The 20,810-nt window shown below is 41.6% G+C and overlaps 1 protein-coding gene across 1 annotated transcript in view; it reads left to right on the top strand.

Annotated features, from left to right (window-relative positions):
• Positions 1–20,810, top strand: part of sntg2 (syntrophin, gamma 2) — a gene marked incomplete at both ends in the record, with an annotated part of 75,802 nt that overhangs the window by 28,532 nt on the left and 26,460 nt on the right. The window contains 3 exons of the mRNA XM_079216839.1: positions 728–815; positions 2,528–2,613; positions 14,920–15,044. Of these exons, the coding sequence (XP_079072965.1) occupies positions 728–815; positions 2,528–2,613; positions 14,920–15,044 (299 nt within the window). The remainder of the gene's footprint in view (positions 1–727; positions 816–2,527; positions 2,614–14,919; positions 15,045–20,810) is intronic.

Raw genomic sequence — 20,810 nt, 5'->3', positions numbered from 1 at the left:
CACATCTGTCCTCCCCTTTCCATGTCTTCTCGTCACTGTTGTCTCCTCCCGCGGCCCCAAACAGCTGTTCACCACATTCACCTCCAGAGCGTCAAAACACATAACGAGCAGTTTCTCTTCAGAAGACAATCCAGAGCTTTTTAATGGCAGGCTGTCCCACTGACAGATGCTGGGGCTCAAGTAAGGGGATAGTGAGGGGCCTGATGACAGACGTGCATTTAGGGTAAGAAGCGGTGACATGTTGGATGTGACAGTTAAGTGTCTCATTTGAGCCTTTTTATTTTGATGCACGCATAATAGACAGATTGGATGTTTTAATCCTCTCAACCTAAGCTTATTTGAATGCCTCTTGGACTCAACATCTTTGAGGACATATTTTACACCACTTAGACATCAAATAATCAGACATTTTGGAGCGCAATTACTTTTCAGTGTCAGCTGTCTCTTCGCTGACCGATGCGTTGGCCTTCAAGCTCCGCCTTTGATGATTTTAAGTGAAGCCACTTCTGTCAGGCTTTAACTCACGACTCCATATTCTTCCCTCATTGCCCGTCATTTTTAGTTTGCTCTGGCGCTGTGCGTCTTGACATGAATGTGGCTTGTTTAATTTCTTTCGAGATTACATTTGTATCTCGCCGCATCGCTCATGATCGCTCTCTCTCTCTCTCTCTTTCTCTCTTTCTATCTGCCTCCATCTCAATCCGCCTCCCTCTCTCGCTCCCGCCAGGTTCACCTCCTGCGCACCGCAGGAGATGAGGTCACCATCACCGTTCGCTACCTGCGAGAAGTTCCATCATTTCTAAAACTGCCTCTAGGTAAGAGTCCCGTGGTTTTTGATGCCTCGCAAGCTCAAAATAAACTCCATTGCGACGAGCATTTGGGCCGATAAAGGAATCGGCCACGTTTATGGGAAATTGTCTTTTAGCACGCCTCGACGCTTTAAAGCCGGTCAATAGACGAGCATTCGTTTCAAAAGTAATACATTGTCATGCTCGCTGGCCTGAGGCAGGCAGTGATGTCAGAACCACCCAGAGCTGCTGCTGCTCCTGTACTTACTTACCTCCAGCAGCTTGAAGGGCTGGAAACAGATTTTAACTGCATCCATGTGGAGCCGGTAAAAGGTGAGAATCAGGTACGCCGCTAAGAGAGGTGAGAAAATGGTAGCAAGCAGTAAAACGAGACGCAAAACGTTAATTGGAAATTTATAATAATTATTTATAATCCATTCTGAAAATGATTGTTAGTTGCAGCTTTATTTGATCGACTGTGGCCAGCAGCCCTCATCTGATTTAAAATAGAATATCACTAAACTCTAATTGGTGCTCAGAAGGACCTGAAATCACCTTTTGGCAAAACACTATTCCTTTAACTTAGTAGCTACTACAGTGTGCTCAGAGCTATGTCCATGACCACTGAGTAAACGCCATCCGGTGAGGAAGACTCAGATGCAGTCGAATGCTTCAGAAAAATCTAGTAAGTTGAATTTTTTATGGGAATGTTTGTGCTGAATCTTCTCAATCAAAATTGAGATACTAGCATTTCGAGTAAAGGTTTGAAGTTCACTCGTTTACTTCCGTTCTGAGGGTCTGTCTGCTAAATATAAAGAAATAAAGAAATATGCCTCACCATAAAAAGGAAAAAGCAGTTAGCCTGTCTGTCTGAGGTAACCAAATATGCCTCGTCTGGCACATAGCTTTTCACACTTAATCAATTAGTAAGGTGCCAATTTTTCTTTAATATGTTTATTTCACAAAATGTTGCATTCCCCCTTTACTCTCTTCAGTAACACAGTCGTGACACATGGGACAGGGCGGCTCCCGGGTACTGAACATCTGGGGCGTCATCTGTTCACGGCCGCTAAACCACCAAACAAGCTTTTGTCTCGTGAATCGGCTGCAGGCACAAAACTGAAAAGATGTAATACAAATCATTTCAGTCGCCACCAGCAAACATGGTGATCATTTTGCACCATTTACCAAATTATGAAGAGCACACAGATGTAGAAAAGCGATTAATACTAATAGACGTGCATGAATATTTATAGCTCATTTCATAAACTGCCAACACGCTCCCAGATTTAAACCGAGAGTTGTCCGGCCCTCGTCTTTTTCCGGGCAAGTTAACATTCATAGAGGGCGTCGGTGTCGACACGCTCAGGTTTTTCGCTGGAGGGCGTTGGGCCGGTGAGTCGTGTTTTGTTGCCGCAGGAACAAAAAGGTTCAAAACGTATTGTCTCCAAGCCGCCCTTTGTTTCACTTTGGCACAACCGGCGAGCGGCAGAGGCCAGGAGCAGTCAGCCCCGCCGTGTGACCCAATTAGAAAGCAGGTCGGAATTAATGCCGAGCTAATATCATATCAAAGAGCAGCATTTGTCTCTCCTGGAGTCTGCCTGCGAGATGCTCTGCTTAAAACCAGGGCGGCAGAATAAAGGCAACACGGTGGTGTGATGTTTAGGTGCAACCCTTGAATGAAGATGCGTCTAAATGTATTGCAGGGGTTCTTCAGAACATGCCCTTTGCTTCCCCAGGTTCTCCCGGGCCGTCCACGGATCACAGCCGAGTGTCCTCGCCCCTCTTTGACAGCGGCTTGCATCTAAATGGAAACGGGAACACAGTAAGACAGATCTGTTTGATATTTCATGTACGATGCAGTAAAGTAGTTTCTGGACAGAATGAAGAATTATATACACTGGGATTGCGAAGAATGTCACTTAAATGTTACATCAAGTCCATTAGGAGTCCATTAAGACTGACTGTGTGTGTGGCTTCCACTAGTGGACCCCTCAGACTGGCCTAGCTTTATTCACTGAACTGCTTATGAAGCTTCTTGTCATTTCTCCACATTCCCGAACATTACGTCACAACACGGAAACGATGCAGATCTCCGAGGATGTGTGGCCTCAGCTGAAGCCAAGGTCTCTGTGCGGCGGCTAGCAGCTGGACACGAACGTCAAAATTAAATTCCACAAGGAATCTTTCATCTGCACCTGGATCTGCGTCACACACACACACACACACACACACACACACACACACACACACACACACACACACACACACACACACACACACACACACACACACACACACTCAGGCTCATTAGAGAGCTTGTTGGGGTAAAGTAGGGCTGAGTAATGCCGGGATTCATGTGAGGGTTCACAGCAGTCCGGGGCTGGGCAATCTTTTCCAGACTATTCTCTCGCTATTCTATTATTTGCCTTTACCTATTTAATTCTTATGGCCACATTAACACTGATTATTTATAAAAAAAATCCCATTGGCTGTTTTTGTAGAGGGAACCAGTGCGGCGCTAACATCCGGGGGCTAGTAAAGTAAAACAAGTAATTACTTTTGGTGTTGAGTAGTTAGTATAATGCTGTAATTGATTTTTACACTGAAAAAATATTAGTAACCGTTGAATAAAGGATGTGCAAGCTTTTTAAGGACAGAAAACACAGTTTCCTAACTGTCACCAGCGGTCCTCTTCATTCATTAAACACAAATTGTTTTGCTTTATCAGTGAAGAAAGTCTGAAAAGTGATGTTGGCAGCAGAATCAGATAAAAATCATCAGCTTACAATATGCCTCACTGCATTATTGACTACTTTTCACTTAGCATCGGAGGGCAGCAGGGCGAAGAAATACTACCAATTAACTCTATTCATTGGCGATAGAGACTACAGAGATTTTCTTTTTAATTTCAGCTAGCTCGGCAGGGCTAGCACTCGTGGGGCAGCAGCAGCAGCGGCGCTATCTGCTGCAGCCTGGGCCTTTGTGGACCGTGGCTCGTCCAAATCTCCTTTGACATGTTATTAAATGTGAAGTAATCCATAACGTCCTCTACGCATAAGTGCCAGGATGGTGTTTGGCTCTCCAAAATATGGGGGCTAGCCCTGATGGCTGACTGCTGTGGCGCTGATCTCTTGGCAGTGGGAGGAAAATTAAACTTCTGTTGAGAGGTCACAGGGTCAGAGTAAACTAGGGTTGTCGATTTTTCTTTCAAGCATCGGTTATGTGTTAGCTGTATCTACAAACTGGCCCTGTTTTCATAGCCACGAAGCTGAAAGGTTACAAATGGAATTAATTGCATTGATCATTGCAAATTGAATGTGGGGAATTCCCCCTTGTTATTACTTTTCATGTCTACAGCCATTCGATCGATGTGTGGCACAGCAGCAGTACAACCACAGACAGGCTTCCTGTGTAAAACCACAACAGTCCAATCAGCGACTGGGCTCTCTTAGGATTTAAAGGAAGAAGTCTAGATCGTTCAATTTGTTCCATGTTCTCCTGCAAACATGTTATCAGCTGCCTGACTTTGCTTGATGTAAGAGATGGCTGAGATTCTGGTGCATGCTGGGATGATGATGTAGCAGCAGCTGATTCCACAGAGGGATCACGTGTCGGCTCGTAATATGAATCAACAGGACAAAATCAGCACTAGCTTCCAAAACAACATTTGATAAATTCCCTATATTGCAATCCCAATCCAAGAGAAAATGGTTAAGGTAACACCTAAAATGCCCAAATGGTATCATCTATAAGTGCATCGGTACAACCGCGCTGCGCTCGTTGCAGAAATATCAATCCAATTGCTCTTGACGTCTGTATGTAACGTTTAGCCAGAAGTGCACTGCAAACGCGGAGCAGTGAGGAATACAACGTTTAAATGTTTGCTTTCTTTCCCTAAAGCCCATCTCTCACAGTTTTAATGGTAAGTCCTGAGAAGATTGCATATTAATATGGTTATCTATAATGAAAAGGGTAGCCATGAAGACAGCATCTCCCGGCCGTCATTGTGCATGAATAATTCAGAGAAAGCATGGGGGACAGCAGGTGGCCACTTTAACCTTTCATAGACTATCTAGATTTCAAGTGTTTCCATTTAAAATCCTTTGCAGGAGCTGGAGGCCAAACATTCCTGTGCATAGGCCTTTGCATGGTCTGCATTTCTTTCCATTTCCACTACGTCCACTTGGTTTATCCGAGCTAAAACAAATAGATACAAAATGCTGTGACACATGTATACCTATGCAAAAAACAAACGAGGCATGACTCAGTGCGACATATCGGGTCAGCAGGAAGCAGGGATCTTTACAATTAATTCTCTGGTTGAAGTTGAAGACTCAGTGGTTGACAAACACAATTAGCCTGGCGGTTTCCTCCCCACAGAAATAAGATTTAAGCAGCAAAGAAACACAAAATAGCAAGAGCCGGCCTCCAGTTAAAGTCAAGTGAGATTCTTCTCGCCTCACAAATAAGGACTATTATGTCAGTGGTTGTTTTTGTTCTTGGAGTAATTGCTTGTTGTGTTGTTTCTTTCTCTCCCCAGTGCAGTATGAGCCCTGAATCCACTTTAATGTTCAGACTATAATGATAGGAAGCCTGCAGATTTGTGGGAAAGTAGGGCAACTCTTTTCTTTTCCACCAAAAGAAGAAAAAAAAATGACATTGCATGCCATTACAAATTCTGCATCCTACGAAATAGTCTGTCATGTAAATGGTCATTAGGCCTGAGGTTGAGCAATGGTTTGACTGGTAAATTACCTCAGCCACAACTTCTGCACATTCTGTATACTGGAAAATATGAACTGAGTGTTTCTAATGTATTTCTAATTTGTTGGACACACTTAAAGCTGCAATACTAACAATGATGCATAGGTGTGAATCATGTGAAAGGATTCTCTTGTTGTAATGAACCCAACTGAGAATTATCATCAAACTCTGCAGCTCCCCTGAGCTCCTCAGGGGGCTTGACCTCTTTCAGCTCATTGTGTTAATTGTATGGGCCACAACAACTCAAACGGTTTTGGTTCATTGTTTTTAGGGCTGTAACCGTCACGGTACGGGGGTTCATGCAGGATGCATACGATGTCGAATGAGCCACGTAATGCAGAAACAAAGTTCACAAGCGCACGATCCGCCAGCAAACTTTAAGCCATGCAGCAGTTTAAGCCATACGCCATTAGCAACATTTGCCGAGACAAAGCTGGATGTCGTGCGAGTCAGAATCAGAAACCGTTTATTTGCCAGGAATGTTTACACAAATGAGGAGTTTGTAAACAAAAAAATAGTCCGAAAAATAGTCCTGGGGTGACAGAATCAGTCAGTGGGGGACCCGGGCTCTGTTGATGAGCCCGACTGCCGATGGGTAAAAACTGTTGGTGTGGCGTGAGGTCTTGGTCCTGGTGGACCTCAACCTCCTGCCAGAGGGAAGGGACTCCAACAGGTTGTGTCCAGGGTGAGAGGTCGGCTACGATCTTCCTAGCTCGCTTCAGAGTCCTGGAAGCAAACAAGTCCTGGAGGGACGGCAGATTGCAGCCAATCACCTCTCAGCAGAGCGGGTGATGCGCTGCAGCCTGGCCTTGTCCTTGGCAGTGGCTGCAGCGTGCCAGACGGAGATGGAGGAGCAGAGGATGGACTCAACCATGGCTTGTAAGACCCCGGCCTCTGTGTACCGTTACTCCCCCAAAAGTCCTGATGAGGCTTTACTCCACCTGCCCAGCACAGTTTGCCAGATAGTTAGCAACTACCTAGCAGACATCGCAGAGCTTTTAACTTTTAAAGAACCAGATATTTTTCTTAAAGAACAAAACAGTTCTTCGCTGAAATATAGAGTGAATAATGGATTTAAATTGTCAAGTGGCCGGAAACATGCCTAAGTGAATTATGGTGTTACTCTGTGTCTGCTGAACGTGTTTGCAAACACATGAGACGTCTCAGCTTCAAAGAAGAGATTTAATGTATTTGATACTCTCAATGTTGTGTTTTTCGTTTTCTTTTGCTGCTTCCATGTGGCCCAAATTATCATTTGATACTGCTTTAATTACTTTTGCCTCTTTTATAATCTTCAATTCATATTTCATTTTGTTTAATTAAAATATAAATGTCCTTTTAAGGATTCTTGTTATGACAAGTACTGGTTGCATTCATGGAACACAGGAAAAAGATATTTGAACATCGTACCACAGCAAGACTAGTCTATTATTTTAAATCGTTCACCAAATAGTTTTGCTTGCTCGCTAAATTGCAATTCAACAAACGGAGAGACTTTAATGCATCTCGAGTTGCCGAAGCTTTAATGTCTCTTTTTGATTGAGGTTGTTTGTGCAAGAGCTGATGGTTAGACCGGCTGTGGGCCAACTCTTCTCTTTTTACCTTCCCGAGTCATGTTGCATGCCACCTGCCAGGCCCAAGGCTGTGGTTGCGGATGTATTTTTACATAACCTTGATAATATTCACAAAAACACTTACCCCCCAGAGACCTATTAACTCTTATACAGAGGTATGAGCAACGCTCCGTGCATCCCTGGGGCTGTTGTTTCAAAAAAGCCAAATGTCACCACAAATTATTATTTATTTAAACATTAGCAATACATGCTTTGGATTTGAGGAAGGACTTCTTCGAGACCGACCATTTTTCATTAAGGCTCAACAATCGCACAGGAAGGAAGACAGCAATTTCTCCACTGACCGCAGACCCAATAAACCCGAATGCAGTGGCATAAGGGCCCCCGTTTTCTTCACAGAAAAATGCATTGCTTTTAGTTTATGCTCATATTGCTGTACAATTAAACGGCTGGATGCTGCGAGGGCAGCTGTGTTTCTCCACGGGGGAGCGGGGGTATTGGAACTCATTCTGGAAATGTAGGAAAAGCAGTGAAAATAGGGGGCGGCAGGTTCAGGGACAACCAAAAAAAGAAATTGCCATATCTCATCACAAAATAACTTCCTCCAATGCTGCATGGCAGCAATGACCACTATAACTTTACCCCATGGAATAATGTTGTAATGCAGACATCTTCTCAACGTGTAGCCCACTAATGGGGTGTAATGTGTTCTCACAGCTATCCTGGAGCAATTACCTGCAGTCTAAATAATAATAGTTTTGCTTGGAAATACAGTTTTAGGACATGTTTCTTCTTGTAGTTTTTAGACTGAAATAGTTTGATTGTCATTAATTTTTGCACATTTTGTGGACCCAAGAGGATGAAGCCTACCATGGAGGCACAAGAGGATCGATGCCTGACATTGACACCAAAATGAAAGCGCTCATTTTATTAATTGCTAATTAAATATATGATTTAAATCCGAGGCCTGGGATACAATTTTTCATTGATTCATATATATTGAAGCAATTAAACACATTAACAAAACCAGACCCTCCCATGACATTTTCTTTATTAATTCAACAGTTGTACAACATGGTATTGTTGTCAACACATAAATGAAGTTTAAGAAAATATTTGCTTTCATAAAGAATCAGCTTTTTCATTAACATTTGTCAAGAATTAAATGACAATGTGTTCATAATAGTTCCATTAAAAAAAAGTGTTACCTAATAAAAATAAGAAAAGTCCCCTGGGATATTTATCAAACTATACTAACTGATCCAATAATGTGTATAAAATGCAATATAATATTATAGTTTTGCAAATTAAGGGTCCTCAATTCCAAATTGAGAGCGTTTCATGGCTCCAGTTGAGCTGGCGAGAGGGAGAGCGACTTCATCTGCTCTCGACGACATTACGTCACTATATCTTGACAAATCAAAAAGCTTTATTAATGCTCATTTTTAAAACAGTAAGAATTATGCAAATCTGAGACTAGATTAAACAAAACAAAATATAGTTTTCTTCCCAATTTGTCTTAATGAGGCTAAAAGGAACATAAGGGCTGACCACCTAAGGGCAACTCAGACACTGAACTCTTTTAAGACTGGCCGAAAAACCTTTTTATTCAGGAAGGCATTTTTTACCTTGAGTTAATTTATTGACAACTATTACATTCTAATTTTTTATTTTTATGGGTTGCTTTAACTGTTTTAATCGGTTTTATTTGTTTTTACTATATGTGTGACATTCTTTTGAAGGAAGAGTGCGATAAAAATGAAATGCATTATTATTATTATTATTATTATTAACATTAATCACAAGTCTGGATCCATAGTTTCTTGGGCTACAAACATTCAAAGAGTCCTTACCGTCTCCTTGAAGGGCCTCTTGTCTGCCTGCAGTCCTGCCTGCAGCTGACTGGACCGTTTGTCGTGCTGCAAGACGGTTTTTCGTAAATCACCTTGGAAGTCCGACCTTGAGAGATTAGAGACAGTGGTTGGTTGGAGGGCTTAAGGGGTGTACAGAAAGTAACTTTCCATGATGTGATGCACTTTCACTCGACCACACTTTGATGTACGTTATGTGCTTGTACAATTTAATACATGCAACCATAGCCTAAAAAATGCACAGAGAAAATGTTTACACCAACACTGCTTTTCAATTATCTCCTGAGTGCAGCCAGTGCTCGTGAAAAGCTGAGTATGGTACTTAGTCGTGCCGTTGACCATGTCTTGCATGTTGTCGGGACTATAAAATGTGGTAGGTAGATTCTGGCATCCTTATGATAACGCCAAGAAATGCATTGCTGGCCAACAAGGACATCATCAGCTCTCAGCTGTCACTTAGAATTCATTTCACTTACAAATGCAAGTTATAAAGGAATCTCCCAACAGTCTCAAAGGAGGTGTCAGCACACAGCTTGACATATTGTTAACATGGATCCTGAAAAATTAACCCACAGACGGTTTTTCTTTGAACTGAAAAAATGACTGCAGATGTTTTGAAGAATTTCTCTCGTATGTTCTTTTCATAGACAGAACTTAGACGTCTATATTTATACTAGTTTGAGAGCACAACAAAAGATGATATTTAATAGTACAGCTGACCTAGAAAATATTTTTTTCACCAACTTACTCAGACTAAAAGAGGCTATATTAAACCTTACATTACTTATGCTGATACCTAAGTATGCCTTGCGTTTGCTAGCACCGGTAAATAAAGGACCTCATTTTACAGACATGCTCATGGCTAACATTAGCCAACCGCAAGCTCGCATTACTTTTAGCAGCAAATACGACAAAAGTGGAGTAGCTAATTTACGACCATTTGCAACATTAGACAAGATAATGGCATTGGTTCACATGTTTGCTGTAAAAAAATAAAAAATAAACTTAGCCTACTAGTCAACATAAAAAAAAAACAACCTAAAAAAGGGCTTATGGATGCCAGAGCAACAGTTCAAGTACATTTATTATCCAATAAAATTCAGGTCAGGCTTAACAAAAACAGGCCGAGGAACGAACAAACAAAAACAGGAATCCAAAAAACATGGAAGCAAGATCAGGGCGCAAACACCGGGAACAACGGCTAACAGGACGGCTAACAGGACGGCTAACAGGACGGCTAACAGGACGGCTAACAGGACGGCTAACAGGACGGCTAACAGGACGGCTAACAGGACGGCTAACAGGACGGCTAACAGGAAGGCTAACGGCTTTCTCGCTCTCTTTTTTCTATATATATTTTTATAACTGAGCATATTAGCCTGTTGTTTGCTTGCCCCTCCCAGATCATAGTCAAATATTACAATCACCCTGGCATTTTCCTTTCGGTAAAATATTGCGACATGAGGAGAACACTGGGCACTCGGAGCAGTCGAAGACAGAATGTTTTTTTGGGGGCTCGACTCTCCCTCCTCTGCCATTTATACTACTTTGAGATGTTTTCCTCATTATGTATACAATATTTAGTTTTCTTCATAGGGTAAATTCAAACAAATGGCATGCATCACAGTGAAGAAGTGCTTTATTTAAAGAATATGTCCCACTCCCCTCCCTTAATTAAAAATATTCCAGCACAACTGTTAGCAATGGGCACATTGAGACAATGTTGATTTAAACGTTAATATTTCCATGTTTAAAACATGACATTTCTTTTCAAGTCGAATTTTCAACCTCACCCATAAAGCAATAAGCTTTCTAACCGCAACTTAATGTTGAATTAAAACACTTTGCTATTGGTGCTGACTTTGGTGTCCATTGAAACAGCTTAATTTCTACTAGATGGATCGGCACGAGGTGCGGCACAGACACTTCATGTTTGCCAGATATTTTTTTTTACATTTGTGGTTTTTAGTGACTTCTTTTGGACTGATTTTGGTTTTTGGTTTTGTTTTTTGACCAAATACTTGACCAAAACATCATTATCAACCTTGCAATCAACCTCATTTGTGCTTTAGTGCCAATTAGCATGCTAATGTGCAAAGCTAAACATGTTGACCATGGTAAACATTGTACCTCCTTTTAAAAATCCAGCATTGGCATTGCAAGCAACATTAGCCAGCTGATGTTAGTATTTCCCTTAAAGTGCTGCTTTAAAGTGAAGCCTCACAGAGCCGCTAGCATAGCTACACACATCCGTCTTCTCAGATTTCTGCTGCGACTGGTTGTTGTTACAAAGCGAGAGAATGTCCTGGTTGATGTCGACGGCGTCTTCCTCCTCTGTAGGTGATTAGGATTCACTAAGCTTCTCGTCAGGAGGCCTTCTCGACATTGAAATGGCCGATATCATTTTCCTCTTCCAATGCACCCTGGATAATTCACCTCCCTGATTCATTTGCATGCTTCCAAATAATTACGGCCCCTCACTGAAGCATCAGTATTCATGGGTGAGTGTTTGAACGATGTGAAGAGCAACACTGTGGCTTGAGTTGCTTTTTTTCCGAGTCCTCGGTAGACGCGCGTGTTTCGTCAGAGTAATCCACTCGGACGGCCTGATGGTTTTCTATTTCCTCCACTTGAGGCTTCCCTAACACATTTTGTTCTGGGTTAACAAAAAAATGAAACAAAGAGGAATAATTTCTTCAGAAATGTAGTAATTACTGATCAGGAGCTGACGGGGTTCTGCATGCGACACGTTGCACTTCAGCAGTGACGTGCCACTCGTTTTGCAAACGTAGGCAGTTTTCCGCTTGTCACTGTTCCACCCCGAGGCTGCTTTAATGCTCTGGTAAAATGTTCAGCCGTTTTTTTTCTCGGGGGAAGGCAGGTGACTTGGTTCTTTTGTGACGAACACACCTGCCTGTGCATAATGCTACACGGGTACATCAGTGGTTTGCCGTCATTTGGACGAGTTTTGGGATTTTGTGCTGACGGATAATCTTTAGTTGCAGGAGTGATATGAATAATATGTTATAATGCATCTGTTCTTCATTAAGTGCGCCGTGATTTGAATTTTAATGTGTCACGCGTCTTGATATCAAAGCTTCTGGCAACATGCTGTGCTTCAGGACCTTAAGGAGGGATGCTTTTTGATGCACTGCCATCAGTCTCAGAGAGGGTTTCATTCAACTTTAAAGTAGTTGAGGCACCATTTTATAGAGGCATCAGAAACACACTATGTTGTGCTGTGAAGCCACCATTTTGACTTTGATATAAGTAGTAATACAAATTGCTTAAGATTAAAAGATTGCTCAAGTATAAATATGTTTTAATACACTTTTTATTAAAAGGTATACTTCTAAACTAACTACATAAAAGAGCTGTGCAGTCTGCTTCAAAGCTGTCTTCTAGCATCATATATATATATATATATATATATATATATATATATATATATATATATAGTATCCTCGATGTGGACAGTCTGCCAACGCTGCCAGAATTCTAAAGATCTAACACGTTTGATCTTATAACTCCTGCCCCTAAGGTCTACTGGATATTTAACCGTTTCTTAGAATTAAAAAATATATACATTTTATTACATATTTTACACATATGATAATATTGTGTAAATAATCCAGCACCTCTTAAAATATTTGATATATACCTGTACAGTTATGGTCCCAGGCTATTTCGCCACCTTCCAACACTTGATTTGCGGAAAAAGGGGCCATTTTGTATTCCTCAAAACACTCTGGAGGAGACACGGTAAAATATTTTGAATTAGCAGAACACATTTGACAAAGGAGTTGAAGTTCGGTGAGAAAGAATTGTATTTTTGCAACGATATTTAAACGGTATTGGCCATTTGCAATCATGGCAAAAACATGTATATGACGATATATCACTATGTGACAACGGAGTTAGTGCATCAAGCAAATCAATGATTGGATGTGACAACATTTTCGAGAATTAAACAAAAATAACAATGGAATAATTGTTTTTGTCCAAAGAAGTACGATTAAGAACTCTTCATGTGGTCATGTGCAGACGATGACATGCATCGGTTTGCGTTCGGTTTCCCCTTCAGATGCTCTCAAGATAAACTTGTGTCTTTGCAGGATTTAGAACAAGTTGTCCATGTGTTTATGTTCAGTAACTCAATAGACGACTGTGACCCTGTCTCTACAGGTCTCAGATCAGACTCACTCAGAACATCAGCTGTTAGAGACTCAGAGACCAGGACAGTGGATCTCATCAATGCAATGCTCAGATTTTAACGCTGGCTTCCTGTTCTTCAAATTATTTACTCCTACATTCTAGTGACGGTAAACAAACCCCTGAACAGGTTAAGGCTAAAAAACATGTCTGATTTAAAAACTATGCATGTAGAAATATCATTCAGTTTTCATGCACCACAGATCTGGAACAAACTCCCAGAAAACATCTACACTAACTCTTACTTCTTCAGGGCTTAAGACTTTTCTCACACAGCAATGCACCATTATTTTATTTCTGTTATATGCAGGCTTTAAGCTATTGTCAAAAAGAAAACTTTTGCACAAAAGAGTTGAGCGTGAGACACTGTTTACAAATGTGATATGAGCAGCAGACTGCTAATGAAGGGAATAAAGTGTTGGCCATTACAGTGATGGTTTAATGATGTAAAGTGCATTCTAAAGTCTCGCCTGGCGCCATCAGGAAGCACCCATAAACATGCTGCATTAACACATTTGTTCTTGCTATAAGCCAGGCACATTTAGGCTGCAATTTGAGCTTTTTCTAATGCTCATTTACTGCCGATGAAAAGCCTGAATGCACCTGTCTGTTTGCCACAGTCAGAAGCTCAAACTGCAGGACCGCTGGTTAAAAAAAAATCCATTAACGTTTTACAGCAACAAACTGCTGCCAAGATTAATGTGAGACATCAATTTACAAAAACAGTGTATTTTTCCCAACCATTTAATTTGAGAAATTATTACCTTTATCTTTTTTCAACACATGTTGACTGTTGGACTTTACAATGTCCTGGAGTTATTCTAAATGTTTGGTTCACACTAAACACTGAAATCTAATATTACATTACGTTTTTTGGCCTCAAATGTCTCCATAATTGGTAGCAAGAGAACAATACAAAAATAAAACTGTACTAAATTCCAAATACCTCAACATGAATTGGATCTTGAACGTGTTTTGGCACAACAATACACAAGGCCAGAAAGCTAGCGGCAGCAGAAAGCAGCAAGGTGTGCAGGGTGTGTGTGAGAAGCAGAAGATCAGAACCGTTAATTATGTATTTTAAGTGATTGTTTTTCCTCACAAGATGGTGAGATAAGATAATATCTCCTATGTTGGAGATGATGTATCGTATGGTCTTGTAGAGAGAGAATTTGCTTTATAGGGCTTCCGGATGAATCATAAAGAAAAGGGTGAGACACATAATACAATGTGTTCAATTGTATGCATAGCTCTGGGAAATATGTCTGGCTTTCACTGCTGTGATGTCTGCGTCATTGCAAAATACATACAACAACTTCTGATAGTTAGGAATGGAGAAAGTGCTGCGGTTTGTAATGTTTTTTGGAAAGTGATGCTATAACCTCGGGCGAGACAAGCCCGCAGTGAGAGGACTGTGTGTGTGTGTGTGTGTGTGTGTGTGTGTGTGTGTGTGTGTGGTACCCGGTCAAGACATTAATGAGGCAATAATGGTTGAAGGTGCAGATTTGACCCTTAAAGCAATTCCCAGTGTCAAAGTCTGTCGTTTCGATGTCTCCGTACTGCCACGTTACAAAAACCACTGATTAATCCGGGTCACGAAACAAATTCTTTGATCATGTAAATGGTGCAAGTGTTTCACACAGACCACATCCTCCGTGATCAAAAGGAGCAGGAAGCTCATCGGCATTGTTCATGTATTCCACACAGGCTCCATCACCCCCTTCGCCCTCAGCTAATGAGCCAAAGTATGAGAAGCGCTGGCTGGATGCCGTCTCCCTGCCCTTGTTGATGGCCAGAGTCTCCAGATACAAAGCTGGCACAGATCAATTAAGGTAAGGGTAATCCAGCATGATATAATTCACCTCCAAGGTCCACAGTTCACTGAGCACAGTTGTTGGCTTAGCAAGCACTTTTCATTTAAGCGAGGGGACGTTAATACCAATATCTATGCGCAGGCATAAACAGCTTAAAAGGTCACCGCAGCTGTGAGGCTCGGGCTCAGAAGGTGTGACTGTGAGAACACCGGCGAGCTTGTTAATGCATTTGATTGTTTGCCTGTCCTGTTTGTATTGATTTCCATGCATACAGTAGTTTCACAGTTGTTTTCCTCTCTAAGGATGTTTTTCTTTTTCCATCAGCATGTTTTATTTCTGAACTGAGGCACAAAGAAGAGGTGGGTAGTTTTCCAGAAATCACAGATGGTGCTACTAACATTTGGCTTTGGCACGCTGGATCACATTCAGCTATTCCAACTCACTCCTACATGTCCGTATTTGTGTGTAGGATAAATTCATCACGGAGACTAATTACAACATGGGTGTTATCAAAGTCTGACAAGAAGAGAATGGGACATTTACATAATTAACACGTTTTATATTTGGATAACTTTGCTGGTCTAATTCCAACCCGTTTGGTTTTAATAATACACTAATATTCATAGACGGATTGTTTAAGGACTGAGTAACAATGACAAACATTGAGCTGAATGAAATATATAATTAAATCTTTTCCAATTGTTTTTTTTTTAAATTCAAATTAGAAATTATTCACTTTAGCTAGTTTTCCTTATCATTTCTTGCACTCCTGCTGAGCAGACGTCTCCTGCTCTTTCGGGTGTGTCTAGTTGCACAATTCCTGCATTGCAGGTACATAAAGATAAATAAACAATGGAACAGAGTTAATTATGCCGTAGTTAATAAATGCCGTATTCTGTACCAGCGTTTCTCAACCTTTTTTACAGTCACGGCACCCTTTTAGAAAATATGTTAAATGTCAAGTCGCACCTGTTCATCATGTAGTAACACCTACCATCCCTCTGTTGGCCAACACACACACAAGTGGTTGTTATTACAGAGAGAGAGGTACAACATGTATAAATGGTCTTACTATCAATAGGAAACGTGACTCTGGGAGGATGCTGTTCATGCAGCGCTGGATGAGAAGCGGACACTGAGCTCCTGGTCCACAACCTGCTCTCCCTGTTCTTGTTCTTGATGAAGTCAGGCTAGAAAAGCTCAGTTAACACAAATGCTACTCCTCCAAGGATACCCAAACCTGGTACAAAGTTGTGTCTTTACATTGAACTTTGAATGTGCAAATCTTCCCTGTTATATAGAGACAGGAGAATGTCCTCCAGGTGAGAGCTTTTGGTCAGCTCCTGCACAGCTACTCCAACACTGTTTTTCATGTCTGTCCCCTCGAGGCTGCTGACATTTATTCCTGTAGTTACAGTTGGACTGAAGTCATTACGGCACAAAATAATAGAAGGGAGGAAGCCGAACACATGTCGGATCATTGATAATGATAGTAATTCTGTCAGTGGCTATTATAGCGCCGTAAATAGCAACATTGGTTCTCTCCTTTGAGCCAATTATTGAGTCATTAGCATAACATCAGAATCAGAACCATTTATTGCCAAGTAAGTTTACACATACAAGGAATTTGCAAAACATTTAACGATAAATAACATCTCAGCAGTTAGCAGATGCACCCTAGAAGGCAGCTTGACCACAGACGCAGACGCTGCCAAGGCAAGCCAGTCAAAAGGTTTTGGTTGGAAGAGTTAAACATAGCGCCGCCGACCGAGAAACTCTGTGGCTCCAGTTGCTACAGACGGCTAAAGTCAGTCTGAGTGAAAGCTCTCCGCTGACTCTGGAAACAGGCCTTATGGGTCAATACGGTGAGAGGGGAGCGGGCTGTCAAATACCATCACCCCACCCCAGGTCAGAGCAGGAGCCCTCTGCTAGCTGCTAACAATGCTAAAGGAAACTGTGTAGACAGCAACACACTTGGCTCCCTCTAACCTGCATAAGCAGGTGTAAGGGCCTGAGGGGAAGGGTAGTGGCTGGCATCTACATTCCAGAGGGAAGAGACACACCTGATCCTGATCTCCTCATCAGGGAGGTGAAGAAAAGCCAAGGAGAGGGAAGAAGCAAGAAGACTATCTGCAGTAGGTACAGTTTAGAGAGGAGGGGCATGATGCGAGCGATGGAGGAACAGGGGAGAGCGGGGAAAAAGTAAGCGGGGAAGAAGAAGAAGTAATGCAACAGAAATATGCAAGCTGCCGTTAAAAACCAACAAACAAGAAGTAGCAGGAATAAATGCGACAAGAGGAGAAGAGAGGCTTCTCCTCTTCATGACGGAGATTAAGTCGGCTAGCGGCGCGCCTGATATAGTTTAGTTGCTGTAGAGAATTGATAGAGCTCTGGACTGAGCTACGTTTTCAGTTCTTTTGTGTTTGTTTAATTAAAAACCTTTAAAACCTGCAGAACTGACTCTGTCTGTGATTGCTGTGCTGCCTTGATGTCTGTCCCCTTCGTACCGGATTATGAAAAGGGCCAGGGTCATCTAAGGTCACACACGACATTGTTGATATAGTCTACCTGGCGGTCAGTAAGGATGAGATGGAACGGCAGCTTTTTCCTCTGTCCACATGGCTGAGCAGTGCTCACACACCTGACTTCCCCCCCATTTGGATAAAAGCAACAATCCTGTCAGATTAATTCTGTCAGATGTTAAATCCAATCAACAGTTTGATGACGGCTTTGCCGCAGAGGGAATTATTGAACTAATGTATTGATGAGATCCGGAGCTTAGTCGCACTAAACCCTGTCAACCCAGTGCTGAATGTGGAATAAGATCGAGTTCATCAATAAGGAGAGCCGGCAGGCAGCGAGCGCGTCGATCACGAGTTTGCTCTGACATGGCCGACGTGGGCAAGTCAGAATGCAGGAAGACGGAGCAGATCAGTGGGGCTGTGAGCGGGGGTCAACAGTTGAGAATCTTTAACAAGATGTGGTCTTGTTACAGTGTGTGTGTGTGTGTGTGTGTGTGTGTGTGTGTATATATATATATATATATATATATATATATATATATATATATATATATATATATATATATATATATATATATATATATATTGCACACAGTGGCGGCTGGTGGTTTTGTGGGTAGGGCCAGCCAATCAATTTCTGCAAACATCCCTGTATGATTCAATGCAAAAAAAAAAGTAGCACGCATTACTACTTTGCAGTTAAATATTTAACATTTATTCCATTTAATGGACATCTTATGAATACAATTCAGTGTGTATATATATATATATATATATATATATATATATATATATATATATATATATATATATATATATATATGTATATATGTATATATATATGTATGTATATATGTATATATATATGTATGTATATATGTATGTATATGTATATATGTATATATATATATATATATATATATGTGTATATATATATATATATATATATATATATAAAATCTCATGTCGCATACCCCTCTGAAAGATAGTCCTGCACTTGACTGATGATTTCAAATGTATTGATAAATTCCCAAAAACAACGTAAAAGCTGCGTACAAAGGCACAAAAACGATAATTATGTTTGCTTACTCCTAGTTTGCATTACTAGCGCGCACACACACGCTAATTTTCTTAAAACATACACAGTTATTACAACTTTATCTAACCTTGTGCCTCTTCCGCGGAGTGCTAATACCGTTACTGTTTCTAATTTGTATACAAAACTGACCGTATGTTCAGTAGCTTTTGACATTCAAACGGCGCATGTTGCGACTTCCGTTTAAAGCTTGCGAGCCGCCTTCAAAATAAAAGCATCTCACGTAGTGAGCGTTGACGGCAGCCCCGTCGTAAGCCTAGGCGATCAGTTTGTCCGTGTGGGAGAACGGTGTTCAGCGACGGTGTTCAGCGACGGTGTCAGTGGTCGCGTTCGGGATAGTGTTGTACTCGAAAAACCGCTCTTGTGCGTTACCGTTAGCATCGATGTATAATATAGCATAGCACAAGCAAGCACCAGCTGGCAGTGGGTGGACATAAAATCTTTACTCCCGTATATGTCCATGCTGAATCTGACCCCGTCAACTTAAAGCATGCATGGAAAGCAAAATACAGCATTAGCATGACTGCATCCAGCTAGCCGAGCCTTCCTCGTGTACCAGTCTATACCGCTCCACGTGTGCTGCTTCCCTTTCACGCCGGTCTGTTGTCTTATGCTGAGTCCATGAGGTTGATCTGGGACCAGTTGTTTCACCAGGAGTTTCTCCGCCCAAGTTCTTCTCTCAAACGGGTCTTGGAGGAGAGATTTGATCTCTTTAGGGTTCAGTCTTCTTGCAAGAGTAGCGCTAGTGCTTGGCTGTTCTATTGTCATGTCGTTAAAATGCCGCTGTGAGAGAAGAGAAGCCAGGGAGAAGACAAGAGACGAGAAGACAAGAACATGCGAGATGATAACGAGACACGAGCCCTGATGAGAACAGAGACATGGGAACGTGCAGCCTGGGGCAAGATGAGAATAGCCCCTCCGGAAGTCTTTTTTAGGGCGCTGATTGGATAAAGTGTGTCATTCATTTATTTCTTTAATCAGTGATTGGCTAAACTGCGTATTAGACCGCACTGTGTGTGTGTATATATATATCCAGCCCTAATATATATATATATACACACTACCATTCAAAGTTTGGGGTCACCCAGACAATTTTGTGTTTTTCATGAAAACTCACACTTTTATTTATCAAATAAGTTGCAAAATGAGTAGAAAATATAGTCAAGACATTGACAAGGTTAGAAATAATGATGTCAAAGAATGCTCCATTTGCAGCAATTACAGCATTGCAGACCTTTGGCATTCTAGCTGTTAATTTGTTGAGGTAATCTGTAGAAATTTCACCTCACGCTTCCTGAAGCACCTTCAACAAGGTGGATTGGCTTGATGGGCACTTCAAGCTGCTCCCACAACAGCTCAATGGGGTTGAGATCTGGTGACTGCTGGCCACTCCATTACAGACAGCATACCAGCTGCTTGCTTCTTCCCTAAATAGTTCTTGCATAATTTGGAGGTGTGCTTTGGGCCATTGTCCTGTTGTAGGAGGAAACTGGCTCCAATCAAGCGCTGTCCACAGGGTATGGCATGGCGTTGCAACATGGAGTGACAGTCTTCCCTATTTAAAACCCCTTTTACCTTGTACAAATCTCCCACTAGCATGGCCAGCATCCCGGAGTCGCCTCTTCACTGTAGCTGTTTTGCGGGTACCATTTAAAGAAGCTGCCAGTTGAGGACCTGTGAGGAGTCTATTTCTCAAACTAGAGACTCTAGTATACTTGTCTTCTTGCTGAGTTGTAAGCGGGGCCTCCCACTTCTCTTTCTACTCTGGTTAGAGCCTGTTTGTTCTCTGAAGGGAGTAGTACACACCGTTGTATGACATTTTCAGTTTCTGTGCAATTTCTGGCATGGAATAGCCTTCATTTCTGAGAACAAGAATAGACTGGTGAGTTTCACATGAAAGTTCTCTTTTTCTGGCCATTTTGAGAGTATAATGAACCCACAAATGTGATGCTCCAGATACTCAACTAGCTCAAAGGAAGGCCAGTTGTAAAGCTTCTCTCACCAGCATAACTGTTTAAGCTGTGCTAACATAATTGCACAAGGGTTTTCTAATCATCCATTAGTCTTCTATGCGATGAGAAAACACAATGTACCATCAGAACACTGAGTGATAGTTGCTGGAAATGGGCCTATATACACCTATGTAGATATTTCATTGAAAACCAG

The sequence above is a fragment of the Taurulus bubalis genome (assembly GCF_910589615.1).
Source record: "Taurulus bubalis genome assembly, chromosome: 4".
NCBI classification, from domain to species: domain Eukaryota; kingdom Metazoa; phylum Chordata; class Actinopteri; order Perciformes; family Cottidae; genus Taurulus; species Taurulus bubalis.
This window is presented reverse-complemented; position numbering and strand designations above follow the sequence as displayed.